The sequence below is a fragment of the Catharus ustulatus genome, chromosome 8 (assembly GCF_009819885.2).
Source record: "Catharus ustulatus isolate bCatUst1 chromosome 8, bCatUst1.pri.v2, whole genome shotgun sequence".
Taxonomy (NCBI): Eukaryota; Metazoa; Chordata; class Aves; order Passeriformes; family Turdidae; genus Catharus; species Catharus ustulatus.
The window spans coordinates 4,520,527-4,544,963 of NC_046228.1; the positions used below are offsets into that span (position 1 = coordinate 4,520,527).

The 24,437-nt window shown below is 41.2% G+C and overlaps 1 protein-coding gene across 4 annotated transcripts in view; it reads right to left on the bottom strand.

The window, feature by feature from the left end:
• The window catches only part of TACC2 (transforming acidic coiled-coil containing protein 2), a 113,270-nt gene that overhangs the window by 14,141 nt on the left and 74,692 nt on the right, over positions 1 to 24,437 (bottom strand). The window contains exons 6-14 of one of the 4 annotated variants that reach the window (XM_033065537.2): positions 23,759 to 23,928; positions 15,903 to 17,211; positions 11,363 to 11,423; positions 10,102 to 10,309; positions 6,351 to 6,412; positions 5,428 to 5,543; positions 4,509 to 4,680; positions 4,251 to 4,391; positions 3,274 to 3,354 (exon numbers count right to left, since the gene is read on the bottom strand). In XM_033065537.2, coding sequence (XP_032921428.1) covers positions 3,274 to 3,354; positions 4,251 to 4,391; positions 4,509 to 4,680; positions 5,428 to 5,543; positions 6,351 to 6,412; positions 10,102 to 10,309; positions 11,363 to 11,423; positions 15,903 to 17,211; positions 23,759 to 23,928 — 2,320 coding nt within the window. Of the gene's footprint in view, positions 1 to 3,273; positions 3,355 to 4,250; positions 4,392 to 4,508; positions 4,681 to 5,427; positions 5,544 to 6,350; positions 6,413 to 10,101; positions 10,310 to 11,362; positions 11,424 to 12,856; positions 12,893 to 15,902; positions 17,212 to 23,758; positions 23,929 to 24,437 lie in introns of all 4 variants that reach the window. The other 3 variants (XM_033065538.2, XM_033065540.2, XM_033065541.2) reach the window with 3 other exon arrangements.

Here is a 24,437-nt window from a genome sequence, read left to right on the forward strand (position 1 = left end):
GAATTAGGAGATGCAAGCCCAAACTCGAAGGATTTTCCTACCAGCAGAAAAAGCATACCAAGATCTGTCAAAACTGCATAGTCTGTGCTCTGAAAAGTCTCTCCCAATGTACAACAGCTACACAGGAAAAAAATACACCTGGGATACAAGCTCAGACACCTGTGTACATGCAAAAATACAAAAAAAAAAGTGTTTTAGTCCCTCCTTAATTGCAAGATAGGAATAACTGAGAGATAAAAAAGAGCCATTAGATCATCAAAGCTGTCCTGCAAAGAAAGGCCACCCCTCAGATCGATCTGTTGAACTGCATCTGTCACATTTCAAAAGCCTCCTGCAGCTTAATTTGCTGGATCTCATAAACAGATTGCTGGAAAATATTCATTGTGCCAAGAAGAAATACAAACTTTTTTCAAGCTCATTTAAAACCATGTCAAAGTAACTGCTGGGAGGATGACAATTTTTAAAGAAAAAGTCATTTAGAGTATTTAATACATACTTACAGGTACTCTTTGCATTTGAGTAAATTGTACAAAACAACAGCAATAATGACATGCAGAATAGTTTAAAATTTCTAAAAATGACCATTAAAACTCTTGGAATTTAACCATGGAGCAGAAATGCTTGTGGTAGTGGTCCAAGCAGTGTTGCTCTAACTCTGGACACACCCTGCACAACTCACAGCTGGGCTCTCTGGCAGGAGTAACCAGTAGAAGTCATCATGATTTTAATTCAAAAGCCAATTTTACACAGCTCCTAACTGATGCATCACTCAGTAACTGTTATTTGCTGCCCTGCAAAATATTCCTACCCCGAGAAAATAACAGCACCTGACCAACAGGATGATGGTATTACCCAAAATAACCCAATAATAATGCTTTAGCACCTAATTGCTGAGAAGGTAAGCAGTTAATTGGGGTAATAATCAGCACAGGGATTTGTAAGTCACTAAACCTTGCACAGAAAGATTAGAGTCTTCAGGGGAATTACTACAAAATGTAGGTCACTGCAATCTTAGTGTAAATATTTGAGAGCTCAACACGCTTCTCTTCTCAGCACCTTTCACAGAAACCAGATATCTGACCAGAAGGGAAACAAATGCACATCTATTAACCAGCTGCAGTTATCTCACTTCCAGGGGGTCAGAGAGGAAGAAAATAGAGAAATGGAATGAAAATGAAAACTAGTTTTTATCATAGCAGTTAGAGGAATGTGTTCAGCCCTGCTGAAAATGAGGCTGCCCTTTCCAAGCCCTTGAATGCTGCCTGGGTGTGCATGGAATGATGGACTCTTTCAATTAATGTGTGAGTAGACAGGTCAGTGCAGGCAAAGTGAGACCTACTTGTGCTTGCAAATATATGGGAAGGCAAGGAAAACCCAAGTAGAAGTTTTCTGCCTGTAAATTTTTGCTAAAATCAATGTAACTGCTGTTTGAAGGAAAAAATCCTCCTCCACCACCATGAGAGCCCCACAAAGCTGTAATGCACTAAACCCATTTTTATTCATGCCTTTCCTTCCAGTTTCTATTTTCTCTGGATCCTAACTCAGCATCTTACTCTCCATCACCTCTGCATCCACAGGGTGCTGGACACAAACCCTACTCAAGCTGCACTTACTAAAAAATGATATCACAACATCCAACTGGAGTCTGTTCAACAGGAAAGCATTAGTTCACCTCAGCACTGGAGGACAGAAATACTTGGCAATGCAGCAGTAGGTGACTGGTCCTGCTGTTGTTTAAGTCTGTGACAAGAAATTTGGGAGTGGCCAAATAACTCCCCTCTGCCTGAGAACAACAAACTGCAAATCCTTATTCTCACTCCTAGTGCTAGCACAAAATGCTTATATTTAATCTTTATTTTAGGGGACCTGATTTGTCACAACAAGTGCTTCTGTCTTTATTTACCATCCTATTCTTGTTACCCATTCAGTCACTGTTTAGCAAATGTTCAATGTAATTATACAGCTTTCAGAAAAGAATTAAGGCCAGCCATCCAGAAGGGATTCTGCCGGAGCATCCAAATTTAAGTCACTGCAGTCATCTGCTGGTTTCTGTTCTACTTAATCCAGGCCACCAGTCACTGTAGGTCACAAGGGCTGTCATCATAGGCTAATTTAACACCAGCAACCTCCCACTGAAACAGCAAAGCTATGCAAGGACACAGGTCCTTCCCAGCCTAACATGACACCCACATCTACAAGCATTGCTGTGCCTGGACCAACATGGGGCTTTGGTATCAATAACTGCTTGGTTGGTCCTTCTAATAAAGACAACAGCATGTTTTTCTTAATCAAAGATTGTAACCACATATTCTAAAATACCCTTAAATCTGTGAGTAATGTGTTTACTTTAGAGAATGTCAAAAAACATCTTTACTTTTATGAAGTAGCTACTTAATAACTGATCTTTAAAGCACCAAGAAATTCTATCCTGTAACCAGCTCAGATGCTGTTGTGATGCAATGCAGATGATTTAGGACTGGGCAAAAGACTTTCTGCTGATTTATTAATGGACAGTACAAGAGGAGGAAAGTCACTGGAGAAAGACATTTCAAAAACACATTCTCTTCATTTGGAATGAAATGTCTCACTGCAGCAGGACACTGCCATCCCCTTGGCATCCCATTCAGCTGACACCCTTTCCCAAGAAAGCCACTAACATTTACAGAATGACTTTTTTGGCTTCCCAAACACTGTGAGTTCCACGTGCATCCCTACAGCAGTGCAAAGCATCACTCTGAGGCACAACTAGCCAGCACAACCTGGAAGTAGCAATGAAAAAAATAAGATTTAGATCTTTATGAATAAAGACACATTGTGCTGTGAGGCCTTTTTTCCTTGGGAGTTTTGTAGCCCTTCCAACCCTGCTGCAGTCCCTTTCTTCAGATGCCTGAGGGCAAGGTGGACTGAATTCCTCCATTCCAAACACTGAGGGTCAGAGTGTCTGACTTCAAGCTGAAAATACCAGCAGAAGACAAAATGTCCTTATGGCCAAAGCAGGCCTGGTACTCTTCACCACCAAATATTTTAGGACAAATGTTGCTTCAGAGAAATGACAAACAGCTACCTGGACTGCAGAATCCATCTCCCGCGGAAGGAACGCTGCTGCTGCTTCTTGCCTGTTGTTAATTGGGGTGTGAGTGGGGTGACAGCATTTCTGTGTCAGCTCTGCTGCCAGCATGCTCCTGGTGTCCCCCCAGGAGCCCCAGGACAAGCAGCACTCGGCTCCCCAGGCTGTGCACACTCACACACACAGGGCAGGCACAAAGCAGGTACCTTGGAGCGCAAAGAGGAGAGGGCAATCTGCCTGGCTAACTTCAGTGCTTCTATCCTCATGGCAGCAAACTCTAGCTCCTCCTGTCCAAGGGTTTGGTGGGGAAGTCCCCCCACAGGGAAAAAAAATGTAGTAAGAACATGGTCAAAATGGTTGACATACTCAAAAATGGATTGTTAAATTTTAACGTGTAATTTGGACAATTCCTGGGTGACAAACACCCCAAATTCCTCTCATGGTGACACCAAACTCCAGGGCTTGGTTAGTTTTGAGGTAGCTGTACAGACAAATAATTTTTATTAGGTGATCAGTATGAACAATGCTTTATGTGAAAAAAATGTTTTCTGAAGCTAAAGCTGTTTTATCACAGACTCCTCTCCTTTCATTTCCATTTTATGTGAATTTATGCCACATGCTGATCTCAGTTCAATCTTTGCTATTTTAAAATTTGACTGTAAATATTCCAGAAAATATGTCCTGACATACAGAACTGCTCTGCAGATCCATTTGCTTTTCCTAGAAGAAACCATGCCAAATTCTGCATTAGAGAAATTACAAGGAAAACAAAGCCTGATTTTAATTTCAGCAGAATTAGGTCCTGAATCTCACAAAATGAATCTATATATACAGACTCACTAAGGCCAGTTGTCAAGACAACTCTCCACACACCAAGTCCAAGCTTAAAAAAAGTTTGCTTTGAAAAGACTTCTGGAAAATACATACTGGAGAGGTACAGGATAGGTGTTGATGAAATTTAAGGTTATGTATTATATGAATTACATGAGTTAAATGAAAATAGCTTTGTTCCTCAAGCCTTTGAAAGGGGAGAGTAACTTTGGAAAGAATTAAATAACTATTTTAATTCTTTTCCACATCCCTACCAAGCCTCCCTCCACCCCTTTCAGATGAGGCCAAGCATTCCCCTGCCTATGTATGGACAAACAGAAAGAAAAGTGATATTTATATTTCTGCTACAAACCTGAAGTTTCTGAGCAAATACTGGGGGGTTCTTTTCTGCTAGGTCAGGATCTAGATATTCAGGCTGATCACATATTGAGGCTTTCTTAGATATCCTATTGAGAAGAGCATCAGCAGAGACAAAGGAGTCTTCAGGAGATGTCTGAAGGGTAAAGAGGAGGCTGAATAAGCGACAGAGATTTTGCCCAAGTTGTTCAGGCCAAAAGCAAAAAGCAAAATTTCTGGAGGAAAATGATTCCCAAACTCTTATCATACTTACAATTTCAATAGCCTCTGGAGTTGTTCCTAGAGTCATGGGCTCCAGGTCTTTCTGCTTGGCCTTGTCAGGGGACTGTAAATGTGCCTCTTGGCTGGCAGCCAGCACTCGGGAAGCTGGGTGTGGGATTTTCATACCAGAGGACTGCTGGGCTTCAGGGTCTTCAAAACTGGACCTGGAAAAAGATTGTGTACATGTTTTCAGGGTGGAGCACAAGGCCTTCAAAATTCTGCTTCTGGTAACAGCTGAGCAAGTCCTCATCACCACTTTCATGCGTGTATACATATAAATATATTTACACACACATTGTTTCAACTCAATTTTACAACATTGTATCTCGTAACACTTTGCAATATAATTTCAAAACAATGCACTGGAGACATCAAAATAGAAATGTCACATTTCTTCAATATTTCCCACTAGCCTTTTTACCCCTTTCTCATTGTGACCTGTCTCCCAAAACATAACTCTTACTAACAAGAACAGATGTCCTTGACAAAGCAATATTATTGGAAGTAAACACAACTCCCACATCCTGGTCTTATGAACAAGAGCCCTTGTTCAGAGAATGCATCTAGGAAAAGGCAAGTGAAAACCTGCAATGAACAGATTTCTAGATTCATGTGAAAATTTCCTCAGCATCTGAGGAAAAACCTTTAAGTAGGAGGCCACTGTCCAGTAACACAGTTGCCACTGTGACTATTTAGTCAGAATGTGAAGGAGAAATACATGTCCTTATTCCACCATGAAACTTGTGTATCTTTGCCCTCTGTTCTCTATCATATGTGCACACAGATGGGAATCTATTTTTACACAAATAACTTGGCAGCACAGAGGCAGAGAGAGGAAGAAGTGCCTGTGTACGTGCTCTGAGGGTCACCCACTCCCCTGACACCCTCTTGCAGTGCTCACAGTGACCTACCCTGAGCAGGGAGATGTGGAGTCAGACAATCTGATGGGAGGTGATTTCACTGGGCTCTCCTGCTGGGCATCAAACATTAGGTACAAGGACTGCTTCTTCTGGGTGCTATCATCCTGCTGGCAACAGCAAAAGAGAAACTCATTAAGCAATTCAACCATTTTCCATTAAAGCTAATTCAGGTCACTGAAGCCATTAGTGAGCAAATGAGTTGACAGAAAACTAATAATACTGGGTTGTAATGCTGATACTGAGATGGGCCCTTCCAGGAAGAAACTATTAAAGAACAAAACCTAAACAGTTCACTCTTTGCAGTGGCTCTTCTTCTCCCAGTTTGGGTTAATCAGATGTCTGGTTCTGTCAGGCAGGAGGCATCCCTTGGCTGAGGGTGTTACTAAAATATCCACTAAATATTCTCACTGGTTTAAGCACCACATGCCTGATTTTCCTAATGTCCCCAGGGGATATCCCCTCATTGGATCCAGTCAAGCTATTAAATCCATGATTAAAATGAAGGTGAAACAAGTGATAATGTATAGAACTGCATTCCAGACTTCACATTAATTCTGTTTCTCTCCTGATTCCCTCCAGCTTTTACTCCCAGTTTCTCAAACAGTTCAGCAGTTGCTGTAGACAGCTCTGCATCCTGCACTGCTGGAAATACTGATTGGCTTTGAATCTCCAGAAATAACTACTATGATGCTAGCTTAGAAATAAAATCATAAAAAGGAACAAGCTTTACAGGACACAAGACAACAAAGCACAGGCAATTTACCCCAGTTACGCCAATTTCAAGAAACTGGTTTTGCAAATCTGCTGCAGGCACATTATAATTAATTTAAAGGGTGGTGAGGCTGAGGGCATTATCAGCATAGTATATTATGACAAGGAAATGCAAATGAATGGAAATGGAGGTGAGAACTTACAGGCACAGAGGAGCCTATTTTCTCCATATATTCTATTTCATATGAGTTGCCATATTCCAATTCTGCAACAGAAACAACAAAAAAAGAGGTGTTAATACATGCCATGACATGATTTTTTTCAGAAGTAAATGAGAGCTCTTCTCATTGACAAGGGCCACTCCCACTCTGCTCAATATTAAAAATATAATATATAGCAAGAAAGTAAAAGGTGCATTAATATTCACTCATACTCAACAATAAACCTGACACATTTCAGGCAAATCAGCTTGCCAGAAAAAAAATTCAGCTTTTTAATTTGCCCCAGGGAGCAGAACATTAAGAAAATTTCAGAGCAATTTCAGAGCACAGAACAACTTTCCCCTATAATGTTATCTTATCACAGGAAACACATTTTTTCAATAAATGGCAATGCTGATGCCAATTTATTTTAAAAAATATTTTAACAGCTGTTGAGAAAAATTAATTTCTATTTTTTCATGTTTATCACACTCCTGATTCAGAACAACTACTGTGCTATCACTGAACAAAAAGACACCTAAAATACCTGAATGCTCATGAGTCAGGGGTAAGACACCAGCCCAGCTTACTGGGCTGTTCTCACATTTTGTTTTCAGGGAAAGAGTCTAAGGCAGGAGGATTTAGAAAGAACCCTAAGTCTAAAATTTAATAAAAATGCAAATCTTCATTGCTTCTCTGCTTCTAATCTCCCAGTTACACTGGAGGGAATAACCAGCATTTCTTCCCAGTCCATGGCCACCCAGCAGCTGATACAGAAGCAGAGAGATCTAACACAGGAAAAGTGATCATACCTTTCTGCACTCAAATAAAAGCAAACTTCCTACAATGACAACTTAATTTAACAATTAAAAGCATAATTAATTTGTCCAAATGCTGCACTTTGTTCTGTTTCCATGACTTAATTCAATAAACCACTTGAATAATTTGATTTCCCCTATAAATAAATCCTAAGGAAATGCACACTAGCATTTGCATTATGATAAAGTCATGTGCTAAAATCCTTCTAGAATTGGGCAGCTTTTGAAAAGTAGGGCTTGCATTAGGAAGATGATAACCACCATTAAAATGTTCGATGTTTAAAAACAAACAACCCTGAAGATAATCTCTTGCCTGTTTTGTTGATTAAAAAAGTTTTAGAGGGTTCAGGGTGATTTTACAATGCTTTAAATTTAAATTACAAGGACTGTAATTCCACAAGTTACATATTCTGTCAACCAATCACTGAAGAGGAAGAGCCACAAACCTACAGTACTGGTTGGGGATATTCACAGTAAAACTTGTGAGTAAAGAGAAAGCTGCAATAGCAGGCTCCTCATGTTGAAATTCCTAGCATCACATGTTTTTAATGGTAATAGGGAGCCAGGCAAGATGGACAATCTCCTGGTGTCAGACACCAGCAAGATCCTTTCTCATTCACTTCTCTTCCCAGTGAAAGCAAAACCCAAACTGGAAGGATAAATTCAAACCCCCAACGAGGAGCTGAACTGCAGGAGAAAGCCTGAAATCCCAGCTAACAGCAGCAAGTGTTTAGAAAGTGCCTCTCAGTATCTCATTTATCCACAGACAGCCCAGTGAGGTGCATCAAGAGTGTTTTATGCTGCAGAGAGCAACCCCTGAGTGTCCAGGCAGGCTCAGGGACAGCAGACGTGCCAGCACTGTCCTCTGCTGGCACAGCCACAGGGATCCTCCACCTGCCTGCAGCACTGCCAGCAGCTCTGCAATCCCAATCCTGTCTGACTGCTGGGACAACACAGATTTAACTTTCCTCCTGATAAAAAAAACCCAAAAAACAAAAAGCAGGACACAGATGGAAACAGTCCAAGTAGAAACAAAAGGAATAACACGGCTGGCTAAACGCAGTTTGTTTCGTCTCACTGCTCTCAGGAGTCTCCAGCATAATTCCTCCCTCTCCTCTCCCCTCAGACATCATCTCCCCTCCAAAATCTCAGGCTCTGGTTATCTCTATACATTCAAAGTCAGAAAAGCCCAGGATATCCCATGAAGCAAGATAATTATCTTTTATAAACACGTACAACAGACTTACTAAGTGATGTCCTCCAACTCCTCCTACAAATAGCTGCAAGATTACATCAGAATTTTCTGCTAATAATTACGGCTTATTTCGGGTCTGTGCAACAGGAAAATGGCAGCAGCTATAGGCAGTGCCTCAAACAGATGAGGGCTGGATGCACTGGCTGACTCAGGAGCTGGGCTGTATCTGTACAGCAGTGTTAGGTTACAGGGAAAACACACGAGTGTCTGGGAGAGGTAAAAATATCTACACTGAGAAGCAGCCCTCAAATTACTCAGAAATTTCTCAAAGCTGCAGGAGCAGGACTGTCAAGGGACAAAATTATTATTTTTAAGAGATGTGAAAAGCGGAAGCATTGTTGATTATAATGAGTGTGTAATCTGAAACCCCGGCTGTACCATGCAGCACACGAGACAAGACAATTACCATTTAATTAGGAGCTTTGCTCACTTTCTTCTACCCACTTTGAAAGCTACAATGATTGTTTCAGAATGTCTCTCACTATTCTTTTGTTCCATTTTCTCTCATACAGTTTCTATTTTCCTAGATTTAGGGGGGCTTATTTTGTAAAAAGTGTTTCTTTAAGTTATTTTTTAAAATACAAATACAAGCAAGTCAACATCTAACACGTATGATTTGACAATAAAGCCAAATGAATTCATCCAGACTGAAATACTTATCTGTTTAGAATACTCAACAAAAAAAAAAAGCCTAGGGCACACAAGCACATGCATATGAACAAAAGCACTGTGATTGTTGTTGCTTTTTGATGTCAAACACCTTGACCTGAAAGTTTAGCAGTTCTTAATCAAACATAAATTTAGACCCAGCCTAAAATGGCATAAAGTAGATTTAATGGTAGACTGGGTCAGGGACTGAAAGGCTGGGGGGAAAAATGAATTGAGATCAAGAAGAAAAATTTAAGCCAAGTTAAACTCCAACATGCTTCCCACCCACAAAGCTGAACATCTGCCTTTGGAGCAGATGTTGCAAAGCAGAATTCCCTCTGGTAGCCCCAAGGAAGGCCACACACAAATTTTCTTAATTCTGTCTCTTCCAAATTTCACAGACCTGGAATGACAGTTCTCTAAACAGAAACTTCCAGCTTTACCTCTCAACTGCTTATAGGAAGGTATGTCAGGAAAAACTTTAATAGGCTGATCTAGCAGGGAATTTTATCTGGAAATATGAATGGTAACTATCTTGTAGATGGGATATCCTGGTTACTTTTATGCATGAAGATATCTGGAGCCCAGGAAGCTGGAAGAGAGATGGCAGGGTATGGGTATTAATGCAATACAGAAAATCTGAGCAGAATTTAAACATGTGACCTTTTCCCATGCAGGTTATGGAACAGGCTCAGGCAGAATCAGTAATTCAGTGACTTGGAGCCATTCAAGCCATTCTCCTGTGAGAGTACTGAGAGAACACACTGCTCACAGAGAAGAACTAATCACACAAAGGAAGCAAAAGCCTTTCTCTGAAGGGCCCTCTCATTTCCCTTTAAGCATCTTTTCTTTCCTGAAAACTCAAGGCTGGACTGTTGTGGTTTCACATTCAGCTGCCCATAACTGCCAGGTTCCCCAGAATGGCATTTTTAGGGTTCCCTAGTAAGGTGTGCATTCAGCAGAGCACAGGGCAGCACCATCAGCCAGACCAAACCCATCTCAGCAAACAGCCCCTGGCTGGAGCAGGCAGTACCCTCTGTGGGAGAGCTGAACTTGGTCTCGTTGACAAAGGTGGACAGGTCAGAGGGCTGTGGGTAGTCCTGCTTGTCTGTGTTCAGGTCCACAGTCATGCAGGTCCACTTCTGACCCGTCACAGAGGACGCCAGCTTCTCCTCATCCGTGGCGTGAACCACCGTGGAGATGACAGGAGGTGTTTCTGGAGTTGGCAGTGGAGTAGGATCCTGCAGCAAACAAGAGCCAATTAATTCCATTATCTTTCACTAACACATGGAACAGCTCAATCTCTGAATTCCTCTGCACTGCCAGAGCCATCTTTTTAATTCTGTAATCTCTGCTGCAGTGCTGTATAAAATACTTAATGGAAAATACTAACTCCACCAGCAGCAAGTTTTCCCAGTACAACTAAGCTCTTTGATGATAAACACTTGCATTGCAAAGCTGCTTTGATAGCAGGGAAGAAAGAAGATCCAGAGCTGTTGAAATCTGTTAGGCACTTGACACAAGTGGCACACACCACCCATCACTGAAGTCTCTGACTTTTTAGGCTTCCCTGATAGGAGCAAATCCTCGCAGGTCCACGAGGTCATGAACTCTTTCCCCTTTCTTCACTTCAACACTGTCAAGCAGCACAAATAGAAGGGCAGGATGGATAACAGGAAGAGGAACAGCAGCATGCAAGGAGCTGTGCCACATCAAAGCAGGCAGGCCTTTGTGGAAGAGCAGCTTTTGTTAACTTCTCTTCCAAGAAAACCACCTGCCAGCAGTTTACAACACGGAATCAAACTATCCAAGCACATGTTCCTGGTAGATCAGCCCACTTGGTTTATTTCTATTTCCCTTCCAGCCCACCAATCTGGTGCATTTAGTTTCTAATCTAAAAATTCCAGGGTGGATAGTGATAGTCTGTTTTTTTTCAGACAACTGACTGAAGGTATTTATTCATATCCTTGCTCCATCTTAACACAGGGCTTTCCAAAGTACATTTGCTAATACTCTTAACTGGAATTCCCAGAGAAAATACTGCATCTACTATATAATGTGTAGACACTTTTAGAGGACAAAAGGTTAATGCTTCATGGTAACAGCCCAATGTGCTATACTTGGGACATATGCATATATTCTTTACAAAAAATCTCCTCTCTTATTAAAAGTACAAGTCTACAGCAAAAATATCTTCTGTTATTAAACATACAATTCCACAATTAAATTCATCAAATTTCCTTCTTTCCTTCAAGAACATGAATTACATGCATCAAAATAAGGCAGCATTTTACCTGAGAAGGAGGATCTGATAGTGGGGATCTTTTTGGTGATTTTTTCACCCTAAATGTATCACTGAAAATAAAGTTCAGACCGTTAATATGGTAATAGCAAGAATCAGGTCATTTCACACTCAGCAAGAGACAGCCACAGACAATGCAACCTCTGTAAGCCCTTCTGCATTAAACCCCCATCCATTAGGCAGCAGCACCACAGAGGAACATGCCATGGGTACACATTTTTGTCATGCACTTGGAACAGGCCTCGATCCCCCAAAAGCTGAGAACAGCAGGATTGCCATATTTGTCATGCTAACTCCTGACACATTCTCAGAGTTACTGCTCAGCTGCAATTCAAATCTCTGCTCCACCACAGGCACCCCCCAGGGCCCTGTGGAAATGATTCAGCTTCTGTCTGCTTCAGTTTCACATCCCAAAATTAGGTCTAACACACACCTTTACCTGAGAATTAAAACTGGGACAAACTTAGGCTCCAATGACCCCAAAAACCAGGAAAAAAAAAACCTGGTTTGCTTTAGATGAACTATATAAAACCATCTGAGGTAGATGCTGCTCCCCAGATGCCAGAATGAGCTGTGGCATTACAAACAGGCAAAACAGACCTTTTTAAAAACAAATACAACAAGAAATATGGCAATTCTGCTTCCAGTTCCCCTGACACCTCACAGTGCAGACTGGCAGCACAGATACTACACCCCTCCAAAATCCCCCAGGTTTCAACCAAGCAAAAGGAATAAAGAACATACATTATGTCATAATGGTGTATAATTATGAATGTTGCCTTTATTAACAATATTTTCTAACCAGGAATAAACTAATTATCTGTCTGTTCTCTTGATGCACATTGACAGAGTTATTTGAAACCACTGATATTACTAGCTACAAAAAGGAGAAAAATACCACAGCAAACTCACTGATAAAGACTTTATGTTTGAACTGAGATGCAGTGGCAAAAATTACTGCCCACCAGCTCATCCCTGATCAATGATGGCAAGGTTGACACCAGAAATTCTAATGGTGGGTTTCAATTGGCAGAGGGTAAATCAATACCACATCTAGAGGGGAAAATAAATTGGGCAGCTGAATATTGGTGTGTTCAATGCCATTAATTATCCAGTTATGATGACAGAATTAATTAGGATAACTTTTTCCTACAAGAAAGACAAGCACTTTATGCAGTATTTATGAAGAATTGATTGTGTAATATTGTTCAGTGGTAGAAATAAAACTTTCATATTTTAGCTCAAGGATACAAAATCTTTATATCTTTTAAATTATGATCTTTGATAGGCAACAGATAATGAGGCAAACTCATTCACAGTCAGGTATCTCACTTAAAATAGCTTTCATATGTGCAAGTGAAGTGAAATCATTAACATAAAAGTTACATGCTGAATAATAACTGATCATGCTGCAAAATAAATAAGTAAAATTAAAAAGCCCATAAATCAAAGAGGAAATTTGAATTGTTAGCTTAGAATTACTTACAACAGAGAACATACAGACATCACATCTTCTACCATCCTAAGACAAATAAGACAAAGAAAAGAGAGACAGACAGAAGGAACTGACAAAAAAGATTAACCTACAAATACTCTGTTAATGTTAATGTGTTAAGGCAATCTGATCATGCATATTTTCTACCTTTATAATCTTAACCCCTACTTTTTATTGTGAAACACACAAGGAGAAAAAAAAATTCATCAAATCCTTCAGTATTTTCTAGTTCAATGTTATTCTTTTAACATGCTTTCATCTTACAAAACATTTTTCAAAGCTGACACCTTCAAGTTAAGTTCCTTTCAGCACACTAACTGCCCTTGCTTTCCCTGATGGAGGCCACCTGCTTGCTTTTCAAACCACAGGATTTGTTATTATGTGAGATGCAAAACTGTTCTTGAGTGGCAGCTAAGCTTAAGGAGAGGGCACAGTTATTCCAGGTTTTTGTGATGTTTGCTGATGTGTTGTGACAGCACAGAAAAAGCTACTTGACCATTTCAAACCATTTACCCAGGTCAGGACAGAAAATGACATTTCTTTAAATCTCAGCTGGCTTTGCTTCTCTCCAAAACTTAACTGATGTTCTAACAGAGCAATCTGGTTTCCACCAAAGCAGAACCAACAGCTCAGGCTAAGAGAAGTTTTCATTTACTCCTAAGCTTGGCTTAGCTGCTCATCTCTCCTCACGTGCAATGCTCACGACAGCTGGCACCTTCCATTTCTAAACAGCCTCCAGCCATCCAGGAGCTTCCAGAGCAATGCCTGCACGAGCAATATCTCTGTAAACCACCTATTCTTACTCATCACTGTGAGCTGGCACTGGGGAGGCATCAGCTGCTCTTTGCTCAGCATCACCTGAGCAGTGTGATTGTCTCCAAGCAGCTCAGCGCTAGGGTAGGTGACCAGAGTGTAATTTGAGTTGAGCTCACGTCTCTTGTAAAAACCTCATCTTTTCACAGGGGGGTCAGTGCTTAGACTGCTGCAGTTTCATTCAAGAACAAAAATGGCTTATTTTTGTTGATTTAACACATTGGACTGAGCACACAGTTCAGATTCAAAGTAGTACAAGCTCAGCAATGGCTTAAACTCATGCCTGGCTTCTTCACCTCTAATCTAGAAATCACTGCCTTTCCACCTGAGGAGCTCACTTTCAAACTGGTCCATAGGGTTTGATTTCTGCACCCTAAACAGTGGTAATAAAACCTCCTGCCACTGCCTACCCTGGCATCCCCTCTCAAACCTTCAGGTAATTTTCTTCTAGGAAGTACCACAGCTGCAGGCTGCAATGGGTTATTAATATGCAGAGTCTCATCTTTGTAAAAAAGAAAAAGAACAAAAAAAACCCAACAAAGAAATCACTTGCAAAAGTAGGTTATGGGGCTGCAGTGAACAACACACAACACAGCCCAGTGAAAGCAGTGCCAAGCACAGGCTGGGAGTTCCTGCAGCCCTCATGACCCAAAAACTTGGGAGCTCTGAGCTGGGGAAGCTTCACTTCCCCACCGTGATAAACACCAGCACTGAACTTTGTGATTCTAGGACAGAGCTTTCCTGCCATGGATTTTCTCAAGGACAAATGTGGCTTAGCAAACTCACTGTAAACTCATTTTGCCTCTAAATTAATGACTTTGGAATTCTTTCCAGTATTCAAAGCAGATGGGAGAACCCAAGAGGCCCACTCTGGGGGTCTGTCAGCTCCAGCTACTGAAAGACACAAGGAGACTCTGGCTGGCTGCAAAAACTTAAAGATCTGGTGATATTAAAATTCCACTTCCCCAGTAAGATTCAAATTGTTTCTCTCTTGCTGTCTTTCTGTCTTGCTACCTTTCTTGGTTTGGACAAATGTGCCATTTTCCACTAAGTTTCAGGTAAACCTCAAAAAGTAGCAACACCAGAAAAAACAGGCTCCTCTCCCAAAGAAAACAACTCTACACAGTGGTCTAACACATCCATAAATCAGAAACATCCCTAGAAAGAAAATAAAGGCACAAGCTCCCTCAAATGTGATAAGGGACTTGAATTAGAAGCTTGGAAGGCAGGAGGCTGTTCAGAAAAATCTGAATAATATCCATCTCACCCTGTACAGGAGATCAGCTTTAGTACTGTTTTACATTAACCATGTTACCTTCATATCTTAAATCGGAATTCAAAATTTTTGCTCCCATTTTTGTTAGCTAGCTGGAACATTTAAACCATAAAGGAACATTAATTGAGATACTTCCTTATAGATGCACACAGAAGATCAATTTCAGATATATGGGACACAAACTTAGTGGTCACCAACTCAAAATAACTGTATCTGAACAGATAAAGCAACATGAAAATCAGCAACCAGCCACAGATGTTTTTAACCAAGTATATAAAAACAGCAACATAGAAAATTTAACCTGGAATTTTTTACCCATATCTAAAAGCTGGCTATTTCCCTAACATATAGTAGTCTTGGAGATTTTAAACCTTTGGCACAACTGTAAGCTCTTTCATAAAAACGAATTTTTTCACATTTCTCAGTCATGGGTATGTATTTAAAAAAATGTATTTCAGTACTGCACTCTTCTGCTTCAGGTTATTTTCTTTTAAATACCATAAGCCACTGGATGAAACCATCTTCCTGCTGCTTGCAATAAAACAATTGTCACTGCCTTACTATTTCACATCCCACACTCAAAAACAATGATTCACAAAATAGTTGTGCTGGTGCGATTACTCTGATCATCTTAAACAGCATCAACTTCCCAGAAGGAGGCCACAGAAAACTGGGTATGTAACTGATAAAATTAAAATTTAACCAGGTTCAGAACTACAATGAGCCCAAAGACTTAAAGAATGAAGTTGCCTAACGTGGCTTGGAAATATCAAATTATTGAGGAAGCAGGTTGAGAGCAGGAACAGCCCCCCAGAGTGACTCCAGTTGTGGCCACCAACACCCAAGGTCACCTCCCTCTCTCTGTCCAGTTATAAATCCTGTGTAACTGTGCCAAGGGGGAGGAATGTGCTGCTTCTATTCTAGAAACGTCTCTGCCCTTTAACTTACGTTTTTAGTGGCGTCTTCTTCTTCTTGGCAGGTTTGTTCAGGCTGTCTCCTTCCGTTCCGTTCGTCTCGTTGGCACTGGCTGGTATCTCAAAGGAAGCTGGAGATTTGGAAGGCGAGCTGGCAATCTTAGAAGAAGTTTTGAAAGGGTCAATGGAGTCCTCACACATGTCCGGCTCGAAGCTGTATGTTTGCTGAGGCAGCTTGGGCGATTCCTGCATTTTTGTACTGGATGAGAAGGGGTTAAAATTGGGATCGTCCCACTTGTCGATATCAAAAGTGTAAGAGCCTTTTGTGATGGGGATTTCGTTTGGATCCGTGGGTGACTTGGTGGGGGTGGTCGGAGCATTGTCGAGCTTCTCCACCGGTTTTTTAGTCTTTGGCCTCCGTAGCGGCATTTTAGCACCAGGCTTTTTCCCTGCTTTTTTGGGAGGAGGAGCGCTCTCCTGCTGCTCTTCGCTCCCCCCTCTCTCCTCAGAATAATCAAACTCCAGCCTGACCGCGAGGCCTTTGACGGGAGGGTCCTCCTGTCCCCCGGTGTCCGGCGGAGTCACCTCCAGAGCCTCGGGGGCCGTGTTCAGAGGCAGCGTTTTCCTGCTGCCAGGGGGAGAGTTCTGCACTTTGCTGCCCCCAGAGCTAAATGCACTAATCCCTTCGAGACGGTCCGGATCCGAAGGGTCCGATCCTTCAGGCACAGGCGGGGCCTCCTCTTTCTCAGCAGAGATTTTGGAAGGTTCAGTACATTCGGGCTTTGCTGAGTCAGCCTTCACCTCAGGTGCTTTATCCTCACAAGCTGCTTGGTCAAGCTCAAGAGGTTCTTGTGGGGTTTCCTTCACCAGTGGAGCATCCAGAGGTTTTTTGGCTGACTGCTTCTTTTTTACAGAAGCTGGTCTGGGTTTTTTTGTTCTCTTGAGGGTACTGGAAGCGCTGCTGGAACCAGTACCATACACATCTGCTGATGGTGCTAATGTCTCGCTGTTGCCCAGGTGAGATGCTCCATCAAAATCACTGGCCTGCAGGCTGAGAGATCGAGACAACGTGGATTTGGAAACCGGGACCGAATCCGTGGATTTCCTGCGGACATTTGCTTTGGGGTCACGGCTCTTGGGCTCTGCAGAGCTCGGTCCTAAGGCATGCAGAGAATCCACCAGCTCAATGTTATCAAAGTCCAAGTTGTAGGTTCCACTGCTGGCTATGGGCTTGTCCTCGTCGAAGACAGTGGAGAAGGAATGGCAAGGGGGACGGAAAGGGCTCTCCTGAACTGGCTCACTGTGTGACACATCGGTGACGGGCTCAGCTTCTGAGCACAGTCCTGTGGCAACAAACACAAAACTCAGTGAGAGTACTTCCAACACAGTTTTAGAACAGGGTTTCAGGAGGTTGTATTATAATCTAATGTTAAATTAGATTAAGTAAGAAGTAAAGGCATTTTTGCTTTCTTTTACTTTCAAGTAAAAGGCATTGGAATCATACAAACTGACTAAGCAAACCAAACTCACTTTTCCAATATACGAGCCAGATTAGGGGAAAAAATAGATCTGTTCTCCCCAGAATAGGATTCAAGGCAAATTTCACAAAAAGACAAAATATGTATCTGCCATAGCCTCTAAAGCACCTCTTCTAAACTATCACTTACAGAGATGGATATTACCGTAATATGTGAAATATTGCAAATACCAAAAGAACTGCACATGAAGCACATTTTTACTCCCATTTTGTACTATTAGAAAGAGTTCACACAATTGTGTCAGAGCTCTTATGAAGTAAATCTCCTGTAAATTGACTGGTGCTTCAGTAATTACATGTTGACCTTAAGTTTTGTTTCCCACGTGCTATTTTTACCAATTTACCCAGAGGAAAATGGCTTCCTCTTCCCAACCCATCAATGCTGCTCCTCTATCTGCCCCAAGCAGTCAATAATTACAAGTTTATAATAAGACATGAATAATTGAGAACTTACTATGAAACAAATTATGGTCAAGGTAAAAAAAAAAGTCATTTAGAGAACTCCACAAATATTTTCAGTTGAAAAACCTTCCTTAAAAAAGCTAGAAGCTCCCTACTGATTATTTAAACCAGGTTTTTCCAAGTGTAGTTCTATCTTGTTGATGAAAAGAAAATTTTGTAGAGAGATTTCTGTTAAAACTCTTAATCCAAGCAGCTTTCCACTGCAATTAAAGGTTTTCTTATTGAATGGAATCCTAAAATGATTTACAGATGACTCTTCACTTGGGATATAACAAATCTATTAGACAAAGTAGAAAAAGACCAAGTGTGTAACAAAAAATCAGAACATTCAGAGGTAGGAAAGCATGAAGGTGATGGTCCTTGCTGCCTTGCAGCTCATTAGGTTGATTATTCAAATGTTCTACAAACCCTGCACATGTTTTGCTCCTGCTGTGACTGCACTACTCTGATCTGAAAGCACCACGGTCACCTCTGTCCCTGGGTGTCCCTGTGGGGCACCTGAGACCTGGACAGATCTCTCCAGCTCCCAGCACAGGCTGCTCACAGCTCTCACAGAGGAGCAAAATGCCCCCGTGTTTCCTACTGAAGCAACACTGCCTTCTTCACATTGTCATTTTTTTAAATTATGCAATTATAAAGAAAAACAGTCAAACAAAATTGAATGCTTTGCTCAGCCCTAAACGATTTCAGAGACATTTCTGCTCATCCTTTTCATTCCAATCCTGACATGTTTTGCAGAGTAACTCTCATTTTGCCCTGCTACATTCATTAACACTGCTCATAAAAGCAATATAGACAATCAATTATTATTTTAGTGAGAAGCTATGAATGAATTAAGGAAATTTCCTTTGTTTCAGAAGAAATTGTATGTCTGCACAGAGACTGCAAGGATTATTATTTATGGATGTAGAGGACAGAAAAGGATTTAAGGGAATTGGACACATTTCCCAAAGTGGCACCATGTACTTTCAGAGGGTGTCAAAGGGATGACAGCTACGCAGTTTCTCTTTTAAGACTGCAGAAATTCACTAGGATACACCAATTAAAATAATATTCTAATGTGTTTTTCTGCTAAATGAATGCTAATAGCATGCCAGTACGTCAGAACAGTTTCTTTTTCTCCTTAATCCCCACTGGTTTGGGCTTGGTTTCAGCCTGGCTGAGGGGTCATTAATTAGGCTCAGTTTGGCTCTTCACACACACATCACTTGGTGACACTGATGGGACTCCTGGTAAGGGCACTCAGAGAGTGCCATAAACCTCCAGAATTAACCTAATCTATCCCTGGAAGGAGAATGGGAGGCACTTCAGGGGAATGATCACAATAAACACTGGGGTGTCAGTGGAGTACAAATGTAGGTCAGCATGAAATGAAAGTGGGATCTGAACAAGGAATCAGCTGCAGTTATGCACTGTTTTCATTCCAGCTTACGTCAAAGCCCTCAACAGCATCGAGGCCCTTGTTCAAAGCAGTGTAAACATGCATTAAAACAAAGTAAAATAAAATAAAATAAAATAAACCACTGCCCTGCATGACTTGGACTGTGAGTAAGAGACTGAGGTTTGGGATGCATCACGCAAAGGGAGCTTGCAAAGCTTTGCAGCTACTCCCAACAAATTTCAGTTCTGTGTGCTCCACAGTGCAAGGCTTTCATCTTCTTTAACTGCTTATTTCACGACTTCCTCCTCATCAAATCCTTTTTACTCCAGAGTACGGATTTCTGCAGAGCCTTGCTCGATATTTTTATTGTTTCTTTATGAAACAAGATGTGAAACTGTCTCAGCAAACACAGCTCTTGGCAGAAGTGAAATGCTGCTGTCAGCCTCTTCTGGCTTTACAGCAGGACTGGCTCACTCCTGGTAGCAGCAGAATTGCTAGGGCAGGAGGAATAAATGGTACTCAAGGCTTTATTACTGCAAAGAGACATGAAAACCATACTTTCCTGACATTAACAGCCTATTCAGAGAGCAGTGACATTTGTCCTTTCACAACACAAAATGAAGTCAATCAGTATCACTACAGTATTTTATTAAAATGCAGTTTGATCACAAAGGAACATACCATGACACCAGCTATGGGAATTAAGGCAGGTCTTACTTGCCCTAGAGAGAGACCAGCACAAGGTTTTAAATCAGGTTTATGCCTTTTATTGGCATTGAGTCACCCACAATTTATACTGGTAAGAGCTGCCCACAAGAAGATATTAAGTTTTATAAAGCACTCCAAGAACGTAGAGGATAGCTGGGGGACTTGCACTGCAGTAAAAAAAACAGGCAAGCTCCTCAAAACTCCTCATTTTATTCATTAAAAAAGAAGGTCCAAGTTCTGCTCCTTCCACTACAAAATTCCTCTGATTTCAGCCAAATTTTGACTGGATCAGCTATGAAAAAAAATCCCAAACCCAAATTCAACAAAATAAAACTCAGGTTTCTTGTATCCTGGTGATGAGACCTAAATATCAGAGCTCCATGGCATATTTAACACTTGGCATTTTCACCTGGTACCTGCTGTGGAAGAACCAGAAGTTGCTAGAAAGTCACAGAATATCCAGAGTTGGAAGGGACCCAAAAAGATCACTGAAGTTCAGCTCCTGGCCCTGCACAGGACAGATCCAAGAATCCCACCCTGTGCCTGAGAGCATTAATAAGATACTGTCAGACTGTGTGTATTAATAAACAAAACAAATTTCTGTTGCATTTTTTACAGAAGTAGCCAAGGCAAGGGGCTACTTTGCCCAAGCATCTCTAAAGCAGAGGGAACCCCAATAAACTGAAAATAGTCCTTAACATTGCTGAGCTGGAAACAAAATGAAACACTTTTCTGACATGCTTAGCAATAACATTTAAACAGATGGAATAAGCAAACATAGAAGAAACTGAATATCAGTTCTGTTTTCTAGAGGAAAAGCAAACAAAGGCAAACCTCTGGAAAATGCATACAGCATGCACCCAGTTACTATGTTAGGAGGAGAAAATGAAAAAAGCATATAGAAATGGGAATTATCTTAAAATAGCAATTTTGAAAAGCAGTTTATTTCAAGTTTCTTCTTGTTATGAAAACCCTTTGATGTCAGGAAATCAATTAGTAAATCACTTTTTTAAAGTTCTGTAAAAACACTTCTGTCATTTATTCTAAGGTGTATTCTAACATTGCATATAAAGGCTTCTTTTCAAAATTTTCATATCAGGCTTCAAGAGGAAAAACACTGAAGAATGCTGTTCATATCAAAAATTTAGTTCGTTTTCTCTGGACCATAATGTCTCTATTGGACAGCCTGACATCGAATTTCCCTGGCACCAGAGGCTCAAATACAGGTGCCCTATATCCTGATTATTGGGCTGTAATGCACAGAGGGGACTCCAGCTCTCACTCTCCCCTGTGAATACAATCACAATTCAGTAATCATCTGGGGAAGGCAGTGAGAGTGACAGAAAATTCTTAGGCAGGAATTCCAAAATCAGGGTATTTGGGAAAATGGGCTTCAGGGACATTCTGTGTTCAGATGGATGAAACAAGGGACAAGAGGACACTGCGATGGGAAGCTGAGGAGACAAGGAACAATAATTTAAAATACTGACAAAAGAATGATAACTGCAACCTCAAACTCTCCAATTTGCCTCGAGATTATAACCCACGTTTCCCAGAATTTATTCAGGGAGGAAAGGATGGACTCACTGGTGGATCAGAATAGTTTCCATACTTGCTCTGCTGCTCCTCTTCCCCTCCAGACTTGCCCTCAGACTGACTCCCCTCCTCTGCTGTGCTGCTGATGGAGCAGAGCCATGCAGCAGGTTTTACCCCACCAGGAGCTGGCACAAACCCAGCACGAGTCCAGCTTAGTTCACTTTCATCATATTTATTAAATGACCACTGAAGTCAACCTAATTAAAAACTCTCCTCTTGCCTTTCCAGCAGTGGGGTCCAGCTGCTGTGCTAATGATATCATGCAACACAACTGCAGCCATCTGCAGAAGTAATTATTGTCAGCTATAGATGAAACAATCCTTTAAACACTTACTGTGCTCCCTCCTTCCACCCAAACACATGCTCTGTCACCCATCCCAAGTGAACACAAAGCCATGTGGCTGCTGAACCAGGAGCCCAGCAGGACAGTGCTGCCTCTCCCTGTGCCAGGCTCTCCAGCTGCCCATATTCAACACTCCTCCTCTAGTGAAACCTGTTTTTTTGGCTGTATGGTGCCATCCAGGAAGTGTGCTTCAATGTCCCTGAGCCCTGAGGAAAGGACTCATTCTCTTTGTGTGCAGTCACATGCATAACTTAGGAAATAAATAAACTACGAGACACTCAAGTGGTTTATAAAGTACAAAATGTTTAACTTCTCTCATTTCTAAACACCTAAACTATAGTCTTACTATTATTTATTTCTTCTAAAGATTTCCAAAACAAATGAATGCTTTGTGTTGCCCTCCTACATTTTGGATATTTTCTGCATTACGCATCTTCTTCCCCTCCAATAAATTCCCCTGTTGTATTATTTTGGAACACTGAACAGATCTCTGTCCCTTTGCTCTAACTTGCCTCCCATGGACAATCTGATTTGCAAATGAAGTGGTTTCCCCTCTGCCTTCCAATGGCCTTCAATAAAGTTCACACTGGCTGTGAATAGCTATATTCAGATTCCCAATTTTATTCGGAAAGATCTGAAAAAAAGGAGGGGGAGAACTGGGATGGAAGCAGAGAAGAATCACATGTGCCAGGGAAGCACATGTGTAATCAAGGGTTTGAAGATAATCTACTGCAGTAATTAAAAGCACACTCCAATCCTGTTCAGCATGTGTGTTCTTTTGTTCTTTGAGCGCTTATTTTGTAATCACTGGATTGCCAAAGATTTAAAAAAAGGAAAGAAGACACAGAATGAGTAAATTTTGCTACAATGACAAGAGAACTCTTAACAGCAGAAAGGAAAAAGCATCAGTGTACCTCAAAAAAGTATTTACCTTTTATTTTGTGAAATCAGTTTGTAGAAAATCCTTGAAGCTTCTTATAAACCTGCATTATAAATCAAGATCCTAAACAGCATTGTTTAATGAGAAGTTCCCAGAAATGTTTTAGGTGGCTTTGGTGACATGCTGCAACTCCTTCCAAATACAATCCAAGTGAGCTTTAGACTGCTGGGAGAAATATTATCTGCATACAATTTAGCCAGGTGATCAAGATGACATGACTCAGATGGAAAAAAGACAGCATAATGGGGAAGTCAGTCTCAAACTGTTGAGCTGTCATCCAACAGCCCAAACAAAGCTATTTTGGGCTAATAGCATGCTTTCTACTCCCTCATATTCCATTACTCAATATGGAGAACAAAGAACACTTTTTTGGGGAAAGAATTTCTTTGGGTTTTAAACACAATTCTCCCCTTTTAAAGATTTTATTTTCCCAGTATGGATCAATTTTCACATATGTATACTATATATACATTCATATATAACCCTGTGTTCCTCTTATAAAATCAGTATTTCTGTTGGTTCGAATGGGTTTTTTGACCACCTCCTGTTTCAGTAACACATTTGAAAATGGTATTTTGTTGATTGCCACAGTTCACAGTGCTCACACAGGTACCTGCATCTGCAACTCACATCTCCTTTTTCTACTCATCTGACTCTGTAAAGATCCTACAAAAAGAAGCTTGGTTCAAAAAGAAAGAAAGTTTTTTCCTAGAGAGCTCCTCTTCTCTTTAATATTTTTCAAATGTTATGGACAGATTCACCATTACTTTATTATTCCAGGAAGCAACAAGAGTTTTTCCTCTCTGCATGGGTAATTAACTAATATTCCAGAAACCAATTTATTAGCATTAATTCTTTGCCTGTGCTTAGAGAAACATCTCCCTGAATATTCACCTCCCTCAGCAACGTGTCCCACTCATTACCTGTATCTTCCACAGGCAGCTGAGGTTTTATTTCTTGCTCTGCTACGTCTGCAACAACTGCTGCTGCTGCTGCTGCTGCTGTTTCAGGGGGTGGCTGTGGAGGTGAAGGTGGTGCCTTGACAGGTGTAGTGGACTCCGGGGTCTCAAATGCTTCTTCAGAGTCAGAGCTCCTGGGGAAAATCAAAGCAGAGACTGGTGAGCACAGGGAGGATTCACCTTTGCAGGTCAGGCTTGGCAGAGCTGGGGGCACAGATCTCAGCTCTCAGGCTACCCCCCTGTGTTTCCCAAAGGAGATTTGACATTCCAGGATGGTTTCCAGAGCAGGATGTCACGGCTGTGGTCTTCTCCCTAGACAACTATTTATGTCATTTGTGAACAGAAGTGAGCACACACTTGGAAATGAATCCATCCTGCAAAGTCTGCTTTGCAGTGTGAGGGTGGCTCAGCCACACAGACCAACACCTCTGTGCTACTCCTTTGCACAAGCACACCTAAATTAACTAAAAATGTTTTTAAAAGACTCTTCTGAAGAGAATTTCTTAGCTTTATAAAAAACCCCAAAGATCTAAAATAGCACCAAATTTCTTTGTGTGCTCTCAAGGGTGAGAGAGCAGACATGAAGGTATCTGAGGCACAACAAACTCTTGTGCATCCTCCTCCCATGGAAATATTACATTCT